Here is a 19,530-nt window from a genome sequence, read left to right on the forward strand (position 1 = left end):
ATATAGTATATATAACATTAGATAATTACGTAGTACAATATAAAAACTTTATGATGCAATGTTCTACCAGACATCATATAACATCTTGTATAATATTATGTAATACAATGCTATACTATATAATTTATTTAATGTTATCCAATGTAACATGCCGATGCAAACATACTCAGTGTTTTAGATTCATGTAATGTAATCTTTATCACCCAAACTTGTGATCGGGCTTTGTTGTTATTTGGCCCACTGTTATACAGGTCAATATTTGGCAACTTAAGCAGGGAAATTCCACGTTTCTCATTGTAATAATAGAAGGAAAATTTATAATAAATATAACGTCCAAGGTGCACAGCTATAGAGAATTTTGGTACCGCAATATGTTCTTTTGTTTTTTTTTTTTTTTTTTTTTGTTGGAACATACATCATATCACTCATTGGAACGATGCGATTGTGCATTTAGATAAATCCTTTGTCTTGGACCATTAAGATCTCAATTGATTGGAGCTAATTTGGCAAACTAATTTCATCAAGATCATCTAACGATAAGAATACTTCATCCAAGCATGAGAGTTCTGTTCCAGCTTCATCGTCATCACAATTCCTTTCATAAACTCGACAGATGACCCATTTACTGAAATCCTGAAAAATATTCATACAGAACCACTTATATTATTCAATTTTTCATCATATATCAAAATTAAGAACTAATATATATATACATATATATATATATATATATATATATACATGCAGATATATCTTTAGACGTAGCACTTACTGTTTTTAAATGTCCTCTTCTTTTAGAAGACGACCTACTATTACTACTACCAGTATTAGAAGCAGCAGAATCAGAGAGACCGTATTCCTGCAATATCCAGTTAGTTTTAACACCGGATGGAGGTTCTCCAAGATGGAATACAAAATATTTCTTCATTCCAATTTTCCTGTTAGCTCTTGTAATTACTGCTTCTTCAATGCCTGTTGCCTTCCAAAATCCATTACTTGTGATCCGGTTTTGAGTCTTTCGACTATAGAAATACCATTGGTTTCCCTCAGCTAAAGCTTTTCCTGCATGCCTATGTAATTAATATACATATATTTATAAAAACGAACAAATTAAATAGAAAATAAATAATGAATTGTATATACCATTAAGTTGCCATGGATCATAAGGATAGAGATCAAGGTCGGGAATGACATCAGGATGACAAGCTGAGAGAGCTGCCTTACGTTGAAGGAAATGGACAAGAAGCTCTTCATCAGTTGGATAAAAACGGAACCCAGGTGGTAGATTAACATTAACATTAATGTTATCTCCCATGTTTCAAGAAAAAAAAAATAAAAATAAAAAGAAGAAAGAATAGTGATAAGGAAGAGTTTGGATGTGATGATATATTTATAGTATAATAAAAGTGGAGAGAGAATGAACGTGACGTGAAAATGAAGGTGGATTTGATCACATTAAATTAAATTAGTGCTCTCAACTCAACTCAACTCCAAGGCGGCGGTTAACGGAACGTTTAGATACTTCCAACTAACGGTATCTGTTACTATTGGAGGGAACTTGGTTTATTTTATGAGTAATACTAGGTTTACACCATCTTCTCATATCATGAAAAACTGATCTCTATTAAATGTGACGCAGGTCTTCGAATCCTAGTGGGACTAAGAGTCCTTTCAGCGGTGGTTTTCTGAAAGAGTGGAGCCTTCAGCTTCCTTATCTCAATAGGAAAGGGAGTCCCAACATGCCTAGGATACAGACCTTAAATGAATCAAGATCGTGATTGACTTCTTTAGTAGAGTTCAAGTAGTACTATAATTCGTAGGCAACCGTGGGCTCCAAGTTGATCGTAGGGTTCTCACTATCAAGATTTGAAACACTTGATACCCTCGTCACGGTTCTACCATTCTAAGGACATATATCAATACATATTGCAATAATAATGATTTACGCGATATAGAATAAAATGCATTTTATTGATTAATAAACATTATTACAAAGAGTCAATTCTACAATAATTGATTGGCTCTAGGGCATCTACTCTAACACCATCCCTTTCATGATTGCCACGACCTGGGCTGGTTCGAAGTTAAGGTTGTACTCTAGAACTTTGCATTGGTCCGATCCAGATGGTCTATTGTCAACTCTAATTGGTTGGCGATTGTATGGTTTTTTGACTTTGTTTAGATTGCGTGGAGGGGGTTGGTAACGGGGCTCAATCAATCTGGACTCCAACCTTCTATCATTCTGCCTTTCATGATTGCCACGACCTGGGCTGGTTCGAAGTTAAGGTTGTACTCTAGAACTTTGCATTGGTTCGATCCAGATGGTCTATTGTCAACTCTAATTGGTTGGCGATTGTATGGTTTTTTGACTTTGTTCAGATTGCGTGGAGGGGGTTGGTAATGGGGCTCAATCAATCTGGACTCTAACCTTCTATCATTCCGCCTTTAGTGATGGTCGTCATACCTAGCATGTCTCATCCTGTTCATCTCATCTTCCTCCCATCTTATTTGAATCACAACTCTGGCCAGGGCATCTTCTATCGTGATGTAGCCGAGCTTCGTCAGGTCTTTGTATAGTTCTCCATCTGGGAGGAGACCCTTTCTGAAGGTGTCTACTGCCGTCTCTAGGTTGCAGAAGGGGATGAAGATTTTTTTCTTTGTTGAATCTGCTAACGTATTCTTTTATTGGCTCCCCCCTCTTCTGGTAGACTCTGTATAAGTTAGCTGATAGCTTCTTGAGTTTTTTGCTGCTAGCGAATTGCTCAACGAAGGTGTTGGTGAGCTGGGCAAATGAGTTGATTGAATTGTTTGGGAGGTTAGTATACCACTGAAGAGCTAGGTCGGAGAGGCTTAAACCGAAGCTCTTACACATGCAGGCTTCCTTCAGTGTTAGGGGTATCGAGACGGCAAACATCTGTTGCTTGTAGGAGGCTATGTGGTTATCTGGGTCGATTGTGCCATCATAGGGCTTCATGCTGGGGATGGTGAATTTGTGTGGCATCTCGGCTAGCGCGATTGCATCCACGAAGGGTGAATCGGCATAGTAGTTAGGTTAACTCTTTTTGGTTGGGATTGACATTCTTGGTATGCACCCCATCACTGTTTCTATGTCGGCCAGTCTCTTGGCCAATATCTGTTCCATGGGAGAGGCGGATACCACTAGGTCGTCCTGATTAACTCGGTTGGCCACATGATTCGCACTTGGTGTGTCTTGTTAGGTCAATCCACGTGGTGTAGCCTGATGGATCATTCCGTCATGTGTTGCTTGGTAGCCTGGATCCCCATTCATTCCCTCCGGTTGGGTGACTCTCATTGTGACTGATCAGGTGTTTCACCCCACATGGATTGTAAAAGGGGTTATTGGGATTCGCTTGGTTCGTTGGGATGGATGGACTTGAGCGGGATGGTTTAAAGGAGTGGGAGACTGCTTGACCAGCTAGGATGAGCTGAGCTGAGCCGAGCCGAATGGGGTTTGGGTAGGGATGGTTGACTGAAGGTGAGACGGGATGGCGAGGATGGGTGGCTCTTGTTGTAGCGGGCTTTCTGTCACTTGGACGCCTTGATCTCGAGCCTGAAGTAGATCGACCGAGCGTGGTTTTATTAGCAGCCCCCATTTACTATGAGTCAACGCTGAATCATTAACTAATGACAAACATAGCTGGCACGACCTCGTATCCGAGATCGTTGGTCTATGCTCTAGAGTTTGGAGAGGTTGCGTAGACAGAACTGAGGCGTGGAACCGATTGGGCTGTACCTGACAAGGCAGAAGCTCAAGATCATAAAACTGACTTACCTTCTCTTTTAGAGACTTGTTTTTGGCCCTGATGGAGGCGTTTTCTGTTTAGATGGCAGTGTCCTCAACTTCCATTGCGGCCACCTTGTTTGAGTGCTGTTGCATGAGGGCGATTAGAGCCTCTGGTTTGGCCTCGAGGCAAGGATTAGTGTTATCAGAATTTTCATCCATAGAGAGTTTCTTTACGTAGCAAGGTTTGTGAGACGAATGATTATTAGAGACCCCACAATGGGCGCCAAACTGTAGATGCAAAAATCTACCTTTACGGAAAGAGGGACTAATTTTGTGAGGTTGAGGCCACTAGCGATCTGTTGCACCTGCACATGCAAGAAAACAAGCGTGAAGCGAACAAAAAACACCAGGGTTGTGTTTCTCGTAGGCACTTCGACGCCCAAGTCAACAAGGCTGAATGAGGCTAGTTTAGTGAGGGTTAGGGAGAGGAAAGGTTATCGGAAGTCTAGTCAGAGACTATGACTGCGGCTGCAATGCGAAGTTCTCAAGAGTGGGAACTCCAGGGTCTAGAGGTGTAATGTTTCTATCCTTTGTGAGAGGGCTGATCTCTATTTAAATAGTGACTGCAGGATCTTCGAATCCTAGTGGGACTAAGAGTCCTTTCAGCGGTGGTTTTCTGAAAGAGTGGAGCCTTCAGCTTCCTTATCTCAATAGGAAAGGGAGTCCCAACATGCCTAGGATACAGACCTTAAATGAATCAAGATCGTGATTGACTTCTTTAGTAGAGTTCAAGTAGTACTATAATTCGTAGGCAACCGTGGGCTCCAAGTTGATCGTAAGTCCAGAATATGTTATAGGATCAGAAGGCCTGTGTCCAAATGGTGAGAAACTCGGAAAACATACCGAACGGGCCTCATATGTAGAACTCTATTATGGGCCCAATCGGAATTGGGCCTGAGCTTTCGGCTTTGTTAAAGGTGTCTTCGTTTCTGGTCCTATTTAGGCCGAGGACATTTTTTTGGCCCTAACGGTATCTAAAATCGTTAAACATGTGAAGGTTTTAATAATCCAATATGTGTGTGTGTGTGTGTGTGTGTGTGTGTGTGTGTGTGAATGTAGATATAATTTTCTGATAAAAAATTAATGAATAATCATATCTAATTTATTAATTAAATACAAAAGATCTAATTTAAAGTTTTTGCCTTCGGCTTCAAATGTAATTCAGCAGCATAAGTATATAATTATGTAAGGGAAAGGATTGATGCCTGAGAATACATTTTTAATTTATATATGAAAGGGAAAATTAAGATTGAGTGGGATGGTTATTTTTTTAAAGTGTGTGAGTGCTTGCATCATTCATGACTCAATGCTGCCCTAAGCAAGCACCCATAAAAAATATTGTTCCTTAGCAATGTGACACAAGACAACTACCATTACCAAATACCAACAAAACACAAAAAGCTAAAAAGGCTATAAGGAGGAATGCTCACATGCCCAGCAATCTTAAAGTGCTTTTTGGGCTCCACCTCATTTCACATTAAGCCTTATAATCTCTGCACGTGAGAACCTCCGCAAAAAGAGAAGAAAAACATCACCTCTACCGGTGCATACCCTTTCCATGTTACCCATATCATCCTTTCCATGTAACCCATATCATCCATTGACTCTGCATATTTCTTCCATTTTGATAAAAATTAAATATATAGGGCATATTTGACACACGATATAGTATATATAACATTAGATAATTACGTAGTACAATATAAAAACTTTATGATGCAATGTTCTACCAGACATCATATAACATCTTGTATAATATTATGTAATACAATGCTATACTATATAATTTATTTAATGTTATCCAATGTAACATGCCGATGCAAACATACTCAGTGTTTTAGATTCATGTAATGTAATCTTTATCACCCAAACTTGTGATCGGGCTTTGTTGTTATTTGGCCCACTGTTATACAGGTCAATATTTGGCAACTTAAGCAGGGAAATTCCACGTTTCTCATTGTAATAATAGAAGGAAAATTTATAATAAATATAACGTCCAAGGTGCACAGCTATAGAGAATTTTGGTACCGCAATATGTTCTTTTGTTTTTTTTTTTTTTTTTTTTTGTTGGAACATACATCATATCACTCATTGGAACGATGCGATTGTGCATTTAGATAAATCCTTTGTCTTGGACCATTAAGATCTCAATTGATTGGAGCTAATTTGGCAAACTAATTTCATCAAGATCATCTAACGATAAGAATACTTCATCCAAGCATGAGAGTTCTGTTCCAGCTTCATCGTCATCACAATTCCTTTCATAAACTCGACAGATGACCCATTTACTGAAATCCTGAAAAATATTCATACAGAACCACTTATATTATTCAATTTTTCATCATATATCAAAATTAAGAACTAATATATATATACATATATATATATATATATATATATATACATGCAGATATATCTTTAGACGTAGCACTTACTGTTTTTAAATGTCCTCTTCTTTTAGAAGACGACCTACTATTACTACTACCAGTATTAGAAGCAGCAGAATCAGAGAGACCGTATTCCTGCAATATCCAGTTAGTTTTAACACCGGATGGAGGTTCTCCAAGATGGAATACAAAATATTTCTTCATTCCAATTTTCCTGTTAGCTCTTGTAATTACTGCTTCTTCAATGCCTGTTGCCTTCCAAAATCCATTACTTGTGATCCGGTTTTGAGTCTTTCGACTATAGAAATACCATTGGTTTCCCTCAGCTAAAGCTTTTCCTGCATGCCTATGTAATTAATATACATATATTTATAAAAACGAACAAATTAAATAGAAAATAAATAATGAATTGTATATACCATTAAGTTGCCATGGATCATAAGGATAGAGATCAAGGTCGGGAATGACATCAGGATGACAAGCTGAGAGAGCTGCCTTACGTTGAAGGAAATGGACAAGAAGCTCTTCATCAGTTGGATAAAAACGGAACCCAGGTGGTAGATTAACATTAACATTAATGTTATCTCCCATGTTTCAAGAAAAAAAAAATAAAAATAAAAAGAAGAAAGAATAGTGATAAGGAAGAGTTTGGGTGTGATGATATATTTATAGTATAATAAAAGTGGAGAGAGAATGAGCGTGACGTGAAAATGAAGGTGGATTTGATCACATTAAATTAAATTAGTGCTCTCAACTCAACTCAACTCCAAGGCGGCGGTTAACGGAACGTTTAGATACTTCCAAGTAACGGTATCTGTTACTATTGGAGGGAACTTGGTTTATTTTATGAGTAATACTAGGTTTACACCATCTTCTCATATCATGAAAAAACCTATAATGCCACATCACCTGCCACATTAACCAAATTCCACATCACTTCCCCCCAAATTATTGAAAAACAAAATTGAAAAAACCCAAAATTTCAATTCCCCCTAAATCTAATCCCTCTCTCAAAACAAAATCAAAATGTCAAACTCTCTTCTTCCCCTAAATTAGAAATCTCTCTCAAAATTTCCCTACAATCAGTCTTCCACCACTGTCATGCACAACTCCTCTTCCTAAAAAAAAAAAATTATCTCCCAAAATCTAATTGAAACCCTCGAATGGAAATTGAACTCAGCACCATCATTTGTGACTCCTCTTCCACCACCGTCATTTGTGACTCCTCTTCCACCACCGTCATTCGCAACTCCTCTTCCACCACAGTGGGCTATCGTCTTCCACCACCACTCACCGCCGTCATTCGTGACTCCTCTTCCACCACCATAGGCTATCCTTTACAAACCCACACGTTTCGGGCCACCAATCTATCCTTTTCAGAGGTGAATCTTTGAGTTCTTGAATTGGGTTTTTAAGTTGATTTGATTGCTTATTTCTAAAAGTTCCTTTAGGATTTTTGGGATTTTCTAATTGTTCATTTTTATATGTTTAATTGAATAGATTGCAGTCTAAATTGATGGCCTTAATGGTAAGAACACTAATATATAATTTTCTTTTTCTTATTAACTTCTAATTTTATGTTTGGATGAAGAGAAAATTAAGAACCTAGAAATGGAAAGTTATGTTTTCACAAAGACAAATAACTTAATTAAAATTTTCAGTTGCTCCCCAATTGGTGCAGATGGTGTGCGCGCAGTGGGAGGGTGTAGGGCTTGTTTCTAGTTTGTTGCATGGTGCATTTGGCAGAGATGTTTTTGGAGGAAGGGATCTTGTTTCAGTTTTTTTTTCTGTCCTGGTGCGTTGGTTGACTTTTTGGTTTGGGGTCCGATGTTGTGGCTATTACTGACCCATCTCTTGGGGTTTTTGTGGTTTGTGTGGCTGGTGAGAGGGACTAGTGGTTGGGGGGTGTTTTTGGTGCTGGAGTGGTTGGCTTGGAGGTTGGCTTTGTGGGAGGAGGTGAGGGTTGCATCGAGGTAGCTAGCTCTAGGGTCTTTGTGTGTTGTTGTAGACTCCTTTTCTCCCTGTTGCTATAGTTTTTTTTTACCAGCAAGGGGCTATTCTTGCTGCATTTTTGCTGTTGCCTGTCCATTCTTGCTGTTGTGTTGTTGTTTGGATGTTGCTGCTGTGGTTTGCAGTGTGGGGCTATGGCTGATTCACATCTCTAGTTGATTTTTTGTTGCTGTTTTATGGGCAATTTTATGTTAGGAAATGATCAAGTCATGGCAGCGGAAAACAAAAATTATTTACAACATGGATCGTTCCTTAGAACCAAGATCAGGGCACAAATTTACAGTTTATATAATAAATTAGAATCTACAGAAAATACAGTATAGAGTTAAGAAATCATACTCACGTTTGGAGCCTCCTCCAACTTATCTCTAGACGGGTTTCACTACCGACCCAAGGGTAAGATCAAACCAACCGTAGTCCACGCGAAGATAACCCCAAGGAACTAAAGAGGGATTTGCTAGATCCTCTGTAAACCCCGCGTTATTATTCCAATGCCCTAAGGTGTGAAATTTACCTTTTCAAGTAATTTTCTTTTTTTGAATGGAAGGGTAAAATGGTCAATTTACATGTATTTCGAGATGTGGCCATTATAAAGTGTAAGGGGTGATGTCATTGAAGAGAAATGAGTGTAGAATGGTCATAAAGTTGATTGATATGAATAAATGGCATAAACGGTAACCAAGGGTATAATGGTCTTTTCATGCAAATCCATATGATTTAAGTATCCATAAAAGCGCACCAAGGGTAAATTAGTCATTTACCTAATGGATTGCTTAATTGTTAAGTGTTTTAAAAAAGTCAAATGGCATTAAATGAGTGCTAATCATTACGTTGTATTGGAATGACCAAAACACCCTTATATGAAAAATTTATGCCAAATGACCCTTATATCTAACTTTTATTGACCAATCACATTAGAGTAACAATGGAATAAATATTTACATGGTTTTAAGACAGAGTAGTCGGCCTTGTACACCCCAAATATATCATCTTCTTCTTCATCTCTCAAATCCACCATAAAAGCCACTAATCCAAGCATTTTATTCTCAAATTTTCATAGGATTTCAATTTGATTTTTAAAGGAGATCACCATCCACACTTAAAGAACTTCAATTTCAGGGTTTAAGATGAGTTTCAAAACCCTAGTTGTTCTGATCTTTTAGTTAAAAGGGAAATTCATAAGTGGTTATGTGTATAAGGTAGAAAGGGTGAACCTTTGGAGCTAAGGAGGAGTGTCTTTGTGCTTTGAATACTAAGGTAAGGAAAAAAATCTCCCTTATGACTACAATTGATAACACCTAGGGTTTATGGAACTTACATTTATTTATGTTAATATGAGTGTGATGCTATGTTTTGGTTATGGATTGTTTAAATGGGAGTGTTGATTGGTGTATGTGTGCATATGGAGGATGATTATGCCAATTGAGAGATTTGTAGTTGGACGATGTTTTGGCACTTTTTGGTTCTATAAAAATGGAGGGTTTTATGGCCTTTTATACTTAGAATGACATGGCAAATGATATGAATGTGCAAATGAAGGTGACATGGTTAAAATGGATAGAATTCGGATTTGGCTTTTTGAGACTTATACTGTACATGCTTCACTGAATCATTCATAACTGAAGTTATAGAAATCCGATTGAGTTGATTCTTGAAGTGTTAAAAATTTGAGACACAGACCTAAAATGTTAATGTTTTAGCCAAAAATCAATTCGAATTGGAAGATAAGGGAAAAATTGCTTGAAAAGTGACGAACTATATGGCATCCACCTTCTTAATGATTCTTCCATATTGAATCTTTTCAGTACTATGTCAATATATGCACTCTAACATAGGCCAAGAAATCTACGCGATGTATAACGATAGATCTTTATTCCAAGGATGTAGGCTGCTTCCCCTAAGTCTTTCATGGAGAAGCACTTGGATAACCAAGTCTTTACTGACTGCAAGTTTGGTATATCATTCCTTATCAGAAGTATGTCATCGACATACAACACTAGGAATGCCACTGCGTTCCCACTCACTTTCTTGTAAACACAAGGCTCATCTTTATTCTTGATAAAACTGAATTCTTTTACGGCTGCATCAAAATGAATGGTCCAGCTCCTTGAAGCTTTCTTGAGTCCATAAATGGATCTCTGCAACTTGCATACCCTATTAGCTTGCCCATCAAGAACGAAACCATCGGGTTGTGTCATATACACATCCTCTTCAAGATTTTCGTTCAGGAAAGCTGTTTTGACATCCATTTGTCAAATCTCATAGTCATGATATGCAGCAATCGCAAGCATAATCTGGATGGATTTAATCATCGCAACCGGCGAAAAGGTTTCTTCATAGTCAATACCATGAATTTGTTTGAAACCTTTGGCAACCAGTCGTGCCTTATAAGTATGCATCTTGCCATCCATGTCAGTCTTCTTCTTGAAGACCCATTTACACCCTATGGGTTTTATCCCTTCAGGTGGTTCCACTGGAGACCATACTTGGTTCTAGTACATGGAGTCCTTCTCAGATTTCATGGCTTCAAGCGATTTAATGGAATTTGGATCTGATATAGCATCTTCATAGGTTCTGGGTTCATCATCTTGTTAGACTAGTATGTCACCATGTTGAGTCACGAGATAACCGTATCTTTCGGACTCATGGCATACTCTCTCAGATCTACATAGCTCTTGTGCTACCTGAGGTGGTTCACTTTGATCCACAATTTGTGGGGTAACCTCCTCATGATGTTCAACCACTTCCTGTGGCACATCATCTCGTCCTTTATCTAGCATAATTTGTGGTTCTAGAACTTCATCGAGTTCTACTTTTCTCCTACTAGTACTTCTTAGAAAAAATCCTTTTCTAGGAAGACACCAGAACAAGCTATAAAAATTTTACGCTCTTCTAGGTCGTAGAAATAGTATCCTTTGGTCTCCTTTGGATACCTCACAAATATACATTGACAAGATTTTGGGCCCAACTTATTCGAAGTCAATTTCTTAACATAAGCTTTGCAACCTGATAATCCGTGGATTATACCGTTTTTATTAGACTTTTTAGTCGGATTTCAGGTATTTTCTAGTTCATTTTTTACCTGAATTGTTGCCTAATTCTTTACATTTCATGTTTCAGGTTAAAATGGACATTTTGCTCAAATAAGGACAAAATTGGAAATTCTAGACTCAAAAGTAAGCGAATCTCAAAAGTTGGGAGAGTTTTGAAGCAGAATAAAGCACCATGAAGCTTGTTTGCAAGGGAGAGCACCGAAGATCGAAGAATCAAGCGAAGATACAAGCAAAGGGGCAATTCTGTAATTTCAAAATTTTTCAAGAAGCTTCGCTGCGGCAAAGATTTGTTCTTCACCATGGCGAAATGCGCTAGTCACAAGCCAGATCTGTTTCCTTCTTCGCCGCGTCGACGTCTGGAATTTTTAGTTTTGTAAAACGCACATTTTTATTTTTCTAGGTTTTTCTGAGGTTTTTGGGGCGAAGTATAAAACGAAAACTTAGCCTTTTTGTAGAGGGTCATTCAGGAAGTAGGGTTAGCAGCTTTTACATTTTCTTAGATTGATTTTGGAACGATTTAGAGATTAACAAGTGTGAAGATTCGATTTTGAACCAATGGGATTCGTCAATTGGGGAGATTTCTTATCTTTTTTGTTATTTTCATTATGTTGAACTTTAATATTTTCGTTTTTCTTGTTTGTAGTATTGAGTTAGCTATGAACTAACCCATTTTGGGTTAGGGTTTTGATTGTAATTTGGATTTTAATGGGTTAAGCGAATGATTGTTTTATTTTCATATGATTATGCTTTGATTGTGTGTTTGCTCTGAGTTTTACTGCTTATATGTGAAGAACATGATGAGATTGAGAAATGAATCATGTTAGGCTTCTTGAGTAATCACCATTGTAGTATTGGATGCTAGAGATAGATTCAAGAATTAATGAAATCATTATAGGATGCTTATGCTTAATGAGCTTGGATTTGTTAACTTTCAAATTGTTGGGTGTGGAAGGTTAATAAAGAAGAGTAGGGAAACATAGCCTGAGAAGGTATCTTTAACACTTTAGAGAGTTCGATTTACAACCAATGCATATGAATATGAATTTAGTTTAATTCATAGGTTTAACCCATAAAGTCCGGATGAAGTCAAAACCCTACCCGTTTTAATTGAATTGAATTTATCCATGTTCTTCATCTCGCGTTAGTAGTTAAATTTTTAAGTTAGTAATTTCAGCTTTAGTTTTTACTTTTAATTTGCTCCCATTAATCCAAAAGAAGTCTATTGCTCCAACTTGAGAACAGTAAGAAACTTAGTGCTTAGCTAGCAATCCTCGTGGGAACGATACTCACTCATCACTTTATTACTTGAGCGACTAGTATACTTGCTACATATTGCATGTTGTAGGAAATATGCATCACAACCCCAAATGCTTAGATAAGACAAGTTTGGCTTTCGCCCACTCCATAGTTCATATGGAGTCTTATCTATTGACTTTGACGGCACACGGTTCAAAACGTGAGTAGCAGTCTCTAAGGCATAACCCCAGAATGATGCAGGTAGATCACTAAAACTCATCATGGACCAAACCATGTCAAGTAAGGTCTTATTCTTCCTTTCAGATACTCCACTGTGTTGGGGTATAAACGGAAGGGTGAGTTGTGATACTGTCCCACATTCCTTCAGGTATTCAGAAAACCCTGAGCTTAAGTATTCACCTCCTCGATCCGACTAAAGAGCTTTAATACTTTTGCCCAACATATTCTGTACTTCATTCTTGAATTCTTTGAATTTATCAAAGGCTTCAAATTTATGTCTCATAAGGTAGACATAACCGTATCTACTGAAATCATCAGTAAATGTGATGAAGGATGAATATCCACCTCTAGCTTCAACTGTTACTAGACCACATACATCACTACGGATGATGCCTAACAATTCAGTAGCCCTTTTACCTTGCCCTGTGAAATGAGACTTGGTCATTTTGCCTAATAGGCATGACTCACATACCTCAAATGACTGAAAGTCAAAAGGGTCCAAAACTCCATCCCTTTGAAGTTTTGCAATGCAGGTCTTATTAACATGACCCAATCTACAGTGCCAAAGATATGTCTGGTTTTGATTGCTATGTTTAGCTTTCTTAGTTTCAACATTGAGAATATTTTTATTATTTAAATCAAGAACAACATATAACCCATTATATAACCTTGCAATTCCAAATAGAATACCATCCAAACTAAAGGATAACAATCCATTAGATATCTCAAAATGATACCCTTTATTATCCAAAGTAGATACTGAAATAATATTTCTAGAAATAGAACATACATGATAACAGTTATGTAGTTCCAACAACAAGCCCATAGGCAAAGATAAATAGTAAGTCCCTACAGCCAATGCAGCCACATGTGCTCCATTTCCAACTCGTAGGTCCACCTCTCCCTTGGTGAGCACTCTACTCTGCCTTAGTCCCTACACATTAGTACAAATGTGAGTACCACATCCTATGTCAATGACGTAAGATGTTGAGGAGAGAAATTAATCTCAATCATAAATATACCTGAAGTTGTGGCATCTGACTACTTCTTGCTTGTGAGGAAAGCCTTGTAGTGTTTCCTCCAGTGGCTAGGCTTGCCACAATAGAAGCAGACTACTTTGCCCTTCCCTATGCCACTCTCAGGCCCAAGAGCAACCTGTCCTTTAGGTTTGGGCCTTGGCCTTACCCTTGTCGTTACCCTTTCCTTTACTGACAGCAACCAGTAAAATATGCTTAAACTTCTTCAAGTCATGCTCTGTAGTCCTCATCATGTTCAAAAGCTCTGATAAGGTTTTCACCATTGTGTTCATATTGAAGTTCATTATGAATGGTGAATAAGAGTCAAGCAAGGATTGTAGAATTAAATCCATTTGTAATTCTGCATCCAACTCAAATCCCAAAGTCTCAAGCTTCTCTATGTGCCCGATCGTCTTAAGCACATGAGGACCAACTTGGGCTCCCTTAGTCAGACGACTTCCAAATAGTGGTTTTAACACCTTGTACCTCTCATGTCGAGCATTCCCTTCGAAAAGCTCATTGAGGTGTAGAATAATGGCAGCAGCGTTCATATTCTCATACTGCTTTTGTAGCACTGGTATCATCGATGCTAACATCGAGCATTGAACACCATCAGCATCATCAAGGAACTTTTGATAAGTATCTTTACTTCCTGAGTGGCATCAAGATCAGGCTTAGCCATGTATGGCTTTTCAAGGATATACAATTTCTTTTCCGACTTGAGTATAATCCAAAGATTACGATACCAGTCTGAGAAATTGGATCCATCCAACCTGTTTTCTTTCTCGATTATTGGTCGCAGGTTCCTAATGCTCATTTTGGTGAATCTACATTTGCAGAAAAGATAAAGTCATTATCAAGTTCATTATTATTTAATATGGTCCTTTTATTAAACGATGCTCCCACAATTTTCCTCAAGTCAATAGCCCCCACTATTAACTCGGGAAAGCCTGTTGGTTTTCCTAGTGGACTGAGTTCCCCTCTGGCCCATTGAAAACCTTTGCTTTGGTGAGCAAGCCAAAATTGGTTGATTAGGTAGGTCAACAAACTTAATCCACACCATTTGATAGCTCCTACTATCAACCTCAAATGTGAAGAAGCCAACAAGCCAATCACACAATCCAATGGCCCTAACCATCGTCCTCAACTGTGATTCTCAATATTAGTACAGTGGTAACTTGTAACGCCCAACATGGAGGTACATGATTTGAATTATGTTTTATAGCCCTTAGTTAATTTTTGTTAGAATTATTTTAAGAGAATATGAAGAAAATGCCTTAAACTTGTATTAAGGGTAAAATAGTCTTTTCACTCAAAATTAGTTCAAATTGTGGGGAGTGAAAAGAGATAGAATTTCATAAAGAATACAATAAAAATGAGGGCATTATGGTAATTGACTAAAGGACAAGGATGGAATTTTCAAAAAAGTGTAAGGGCAAAATGGGAAAGCATAAAGAAAAATTTGGGCCCAACTATTTTCATATACTACTTATGTATGTTTTTATTGTATATGTTCTAAAGTACACTAGTAGAAAGCAGTTATTACATCACTACATGCCACCATGTACACAATATGTGTACTTCTCTACTCTGCCTATGACGCGTTTATCAACCTTCGCTTTGGCGAACAAGCAAAACCGTCATTTTAAGTCGACCCATCACTATTAAAGAAAACTCCAATGAATTTTAACCTCCCACTGGTAGAAGTGTACCTTTCGCTTTAGCGAACAAGGTTCCGATAAACAGTGGTTTGATTAAAACCATGGTGATGGAAGGCATACGTAACTTAATATACTTTAATTGAGGGTTTATTATTTAATGTCTCACCAGATTATTATCTTTGTTAGAATGACATTGTTTGACATGTTATTGAACATTTAACCTTAGCATGCATTCTAAACAAAATATTAAAATGTGCCAGTACATGGCCCAACTAAAACCGATTTCCTCGAGCCTAGAGGAATCGGTAGGTCACCTAGGGGTCCTGTAAAAATATCTTGAGTCTTTAAGTACGATTGTCTCGTCCTTTGCTACCTCTCAAGTACATTACAAAAACATCATACTAAATTTATAATAAAATTAATCTCAAAATAATTTTACATCAATAAATTTAGAAACCTCGATTTACATTCGAGGGGAATGAGATGAGAAAAGAATGTACATCGAGAAAGGGAAGAAAGGCAGGGCACACAGGCCCTATTTTAAAACTTACAACCATAAATACCCAAAAATAATTTAAAACATCCACTATAGGTCATAAGGCTCATGTTCCAAGTACCATGCGATATACAAACAAGTACATGGCATTCATTTAAAAAACAATCAAATTTTTTTTTTTTTTTTTTTTTGAATTGGGTGGGTTTATTATTAATTACCCTCTTATATATGTAGAATGGTTATTGGCTTTATAGGTTATTAAAAAATGCGGTTTGGTCCTTTCGTGAAAAACACAGAATTGGGATAGCAACTTTGTCGTCGCGGCTAAGTTTTGTTTCGCCACGGCGAAACAGGCAACCTTGAAAATTCCAGCAAGAACGTTGCCGTGACGAAGTTGCTATTTCGCCACAACGAATTCTTCAAATCCCAAAATCGTACAGTTCGCATTTTTGCAGTTTTTCGTGTAATAACGCGTATCCAAATCAAATCGAATGCACAAGCATTCGACCAAGATACCAACTAACCAATATAACATCCATCAACATATTATTAAACCAATTGATCAATTGAATCACTCATTCAAAAGTAGATTTTGCAGATTTAACAAAAATAACATGTTATCAATCAAATAAATGTTATAAATCATACAATAAACTGTGAAATTTGGTACCCATGGCTCTGATACCACTGTTAGGAAACGATCAAGTCATGGCAGCGAAAAACAAATATTATTTACAACATGGATCGTTCCTTAGAACTAAGATCAGGGCACAAATTTACAGTTTATATAATAAATTAGAATCTGTAGAAAACACACTCTAGAGTTAAGAAATCATACGCACGTTTGGAGGCTCCTCCAACTTATCTCTAGACGGGTTTCGCAACCGACCCAAGGGTAGGATCGAACCAACCATAGTCCACACGAAGATAACTCCAAGGAACTAAAGAGTGATTTGCTAGATCTTCTTTAGCCTTAAGAACCAAGAAGGAATCAAATAATATTTGATTCAAGCAAAAAGGCAAACTAGCATGGGAAGAAGAGAAAGGGGGCTGGAATATTTTAATCTTAATGATTGAATGAATTAATTGATTAATTCACAAAGTGTTGCACTTATATAGTGCACACTTTGCCCTATTCCATCATGGAATAGACTTGGGCACCAACCCAAACACCCCTTGTATCCAAACAGCCCCATTTAGATATTTTAATTTTAATTATCATTATCTCAATTAAATTCAATTAATATATATATTAACATTTAACAATAATGATAATTTATTTAAATATATGCGAACACATATTTAAACGTAATCTCACTTATTTAATTTTAATATCAAATTAAATAAAGGCTACGACCTCAGCAAATTTAATTGCACTGTGAGACTACCAAAATACCCTTTTTGCCTAAAAAGACAAAAATGCCCTTCTTATAAACTGGTTCTTAAATTATCTTTTATGTGTGTAACCCATAGGCTCCTTATCATACCGGTAGTGTGTAGTATCGTGATTAACACCAATTAATCATCTCACTACACACAGACCAAGATCGGCCCCTAGCAAGGCATTATGGCCACCCAATAGATTCAGATTCAATGAAGTAGCTACCTATCAACAATATGGTTACGGTACAATCCAATCCTTTCATCATTCGTTATCTTGACTAGACTGAGGCATAGAAATAGTGTCAACCTCGGTTACTCTCGATATTATGTATTTAGTTACTGGACCAATGACCTGAATTATGAACTGGATAGAGCAACAACTCAATCCTATTGTGGCCACAGTTTTAGTGTCATTTCCATTTACTAAATTGCGTCGTGAGATAACTTCCCCCGTACTCGGGAGTGATGAATCCTCTGTCGATCCACCATAGTCTTGATACACTCTTTAATGCAGTCAATCACTACCATATTGACAACTCTAAATAGAACTATGTTGGGCTAGTGTCAAACTACACTAATCGGTGCACAAGGTGCTCCGATGATCTTAAGTCTAAGGATCACATGTACCACCATTCGTTAGAGGATTTGTTCCATAGACACTAGGGTTACCATTCATATGAAATCCTCTAATCGGTTAGTCTAGTGAACTTGCCTACAACAAGCACCCATGTGTTGCACCAGGTTGTCACCAAAAAACTTTGACAAGTGAGATCAGTCACTGCCTTTCGACGGGGTCGTTCAACACTATGATAGCCTTACCATATTATATGTGCCCTTACTTCAGAATAATACTAGGGCTACTGACGTTTCTAGAATGGTCACCTATGTGCTCATAGGGTTCTCACTATCAAGATTTAAGACACTTGATACCCTTGTCACGGTTCTACCATTCCAATGACATATATCAATAAATACAATAATGATTTATTCGATTTAAAATAAAATGCCTGTTATTGATCAATGAACATTATTACAAAGAGTCAATTCTACAATAATTGATTTGCTCTAGGACATCTACTCATTTTATGCTCTTGCTCCAGGTTTTTTTTTGGGTCTTGTGTTGTGGCTACTACTATTCTCTTGGCTGTGTAAAGACCTTTTTTATTTTCCATTCTTGGAAGGTTTCTTTTGGCAGTTTAAGGCATGTGTAAAGCGTGTACATTCTGGCTCCCTACTTTCTTTTGTTAGGCGGCGTCCCTTGCTTGTTTAGGGTTGTGCACAAGGTATAGGAAGATGGTTGAGAAATTGTACAAGCCTCCAAGTGTATGATTTGAAGGAGTGAATTTTGGGTTTTTTTGAATTTGGAGGGAAATGATATGGCATTTTGTTGATGTGGCAAGTGATGTGGCGTTGTCACATCACCTGTCATGTCATGATGTGAGAGAGTGATGTAAAAAGGTGATGAAACCTAGTATTAATGTTATATATATATATATATATATGTGTGTGTGTGTGTGTGTGTGTGTGTGTGTTGGGGGGGGGGGGGGGGGGGGGGGGGGGGGGTGTGGTGGTGGTGGTGTTGGGGTGGGGGGTGGAATGGGGAACAAATGTGAATCATCATCACACTTCATGCTTATATCATGCAGCAGCTATTATCCACATGGCATACGTGAATATTGGTTTGGTCGTGGACCATAAAACCATGGATGGCCCACCTTTAGAGTGAAGTGAGCCCAAACACCCCTAATATAATAATTATCATAATTATAATCTTAATATTAAAATCCATAAATATGAAAATGCATTCTCCCCGGAAAACGTAATCAATTGTAAGAACCCAATGTTGTATTGTTTAGAAGAGTGAGTTCAACTGATTTTCCATTGAACTAAACTATGGCCCCACAATATATAATTAATTAACTAATTATTAATTCTTAGAAAATAAAATTAAAGCAATAAAGCTAAGTAGTACTTCGCTTATGAATTTTCCAAGTAAAAGATCATTTTTATGCTTATCTATTGGTTTTCACCTCCTTTGTATTTACTTTCCACTTGCACGTGACACACCATTTCAGATAGTGACTCCAAATGTTGACCCGATGAGCCAATCCAAGGAATCCATGGTGAATGAGAACTCTTGGCTTACAAGTTTCTGTGGCATTGTAATTAGGACAAACCCTTTTTAATAATAATATAAAAGAAAATAGAGATATTTAAATCAAATTTTATCATGTTTACATCAA

The 19,530-nt window shown here is 37.4% G+C and overlaps 2 protein-coding genes across 2 annotated transcripts; both read right to left on the reverse strand.

The window, feature by feature from the left end:
- Positions 1-387: 387 nt before the first annotated feature.
- Positions 388-1,341, reverse strand: LOC116132036 (NAC domain-containing protein 104-like). Its single transcript, XM_031417718.1, has 3 exons — positions 1,144-1,341; positions 773-1,062; positions 388-633 (listed from the first exon to the last, which is right to left on the reverse strand). The coding sequence occupies exons 1-3, from the start codon at positions 1,313-1,315 to the stop codon at positions 499-501; spliced, it is 597 nt and encodes a 198-aa protein (XP_031273578.1). The 5' UTR covers positions 1,316-1,341; the 3' UTR covers positions 388-498.
- A 4,514-nt stretch (positions 1,342-5,855) lies between these two features.
- LOC116132037 (NAC domain-containing protein 104-like) lies at positions 5,856-6,809 on the reverse strand. Its single transcript, XM_031417719.1, has 3 exons — positions 6,612-6,809; positions 6,241-6,530; positions 5,856-6,101 (listed from the first exon to the last, which is right to left on the reverse strand). The coding sequence occupies exons 1-3, from the start codon at positions 6,781-6,783 to the stop codon at positions 5,967-5,969; spliced, it is 597 nt and encodes a 198-aa protein (XP_031273579.1). The 5' UTR covers positions 6,784-6,809; the 3' UTR covers positions 5,856-5,966.
- Between the last annotated feature and the right edge of the window lie 12,721 nt (positions 6,810-19,530).

This window comes from Pistacia vera, unplaced genomic scaffold (assembly GCF_008641045.1).
Source record: "Pistacia vera cultivar Batoury unplaced genomic scaffold, PisVer_v2 Contig247, whole genome shotgun sequence".
In the NCBI taxonomy this organism is placed as follows: domain Eukaryota; kingdom Viridiplantae; phylum Streptophyta; class Magnoliopsida; order Sapindales; family Anacardiaceae; genus Pistacia; species Pistacia vera.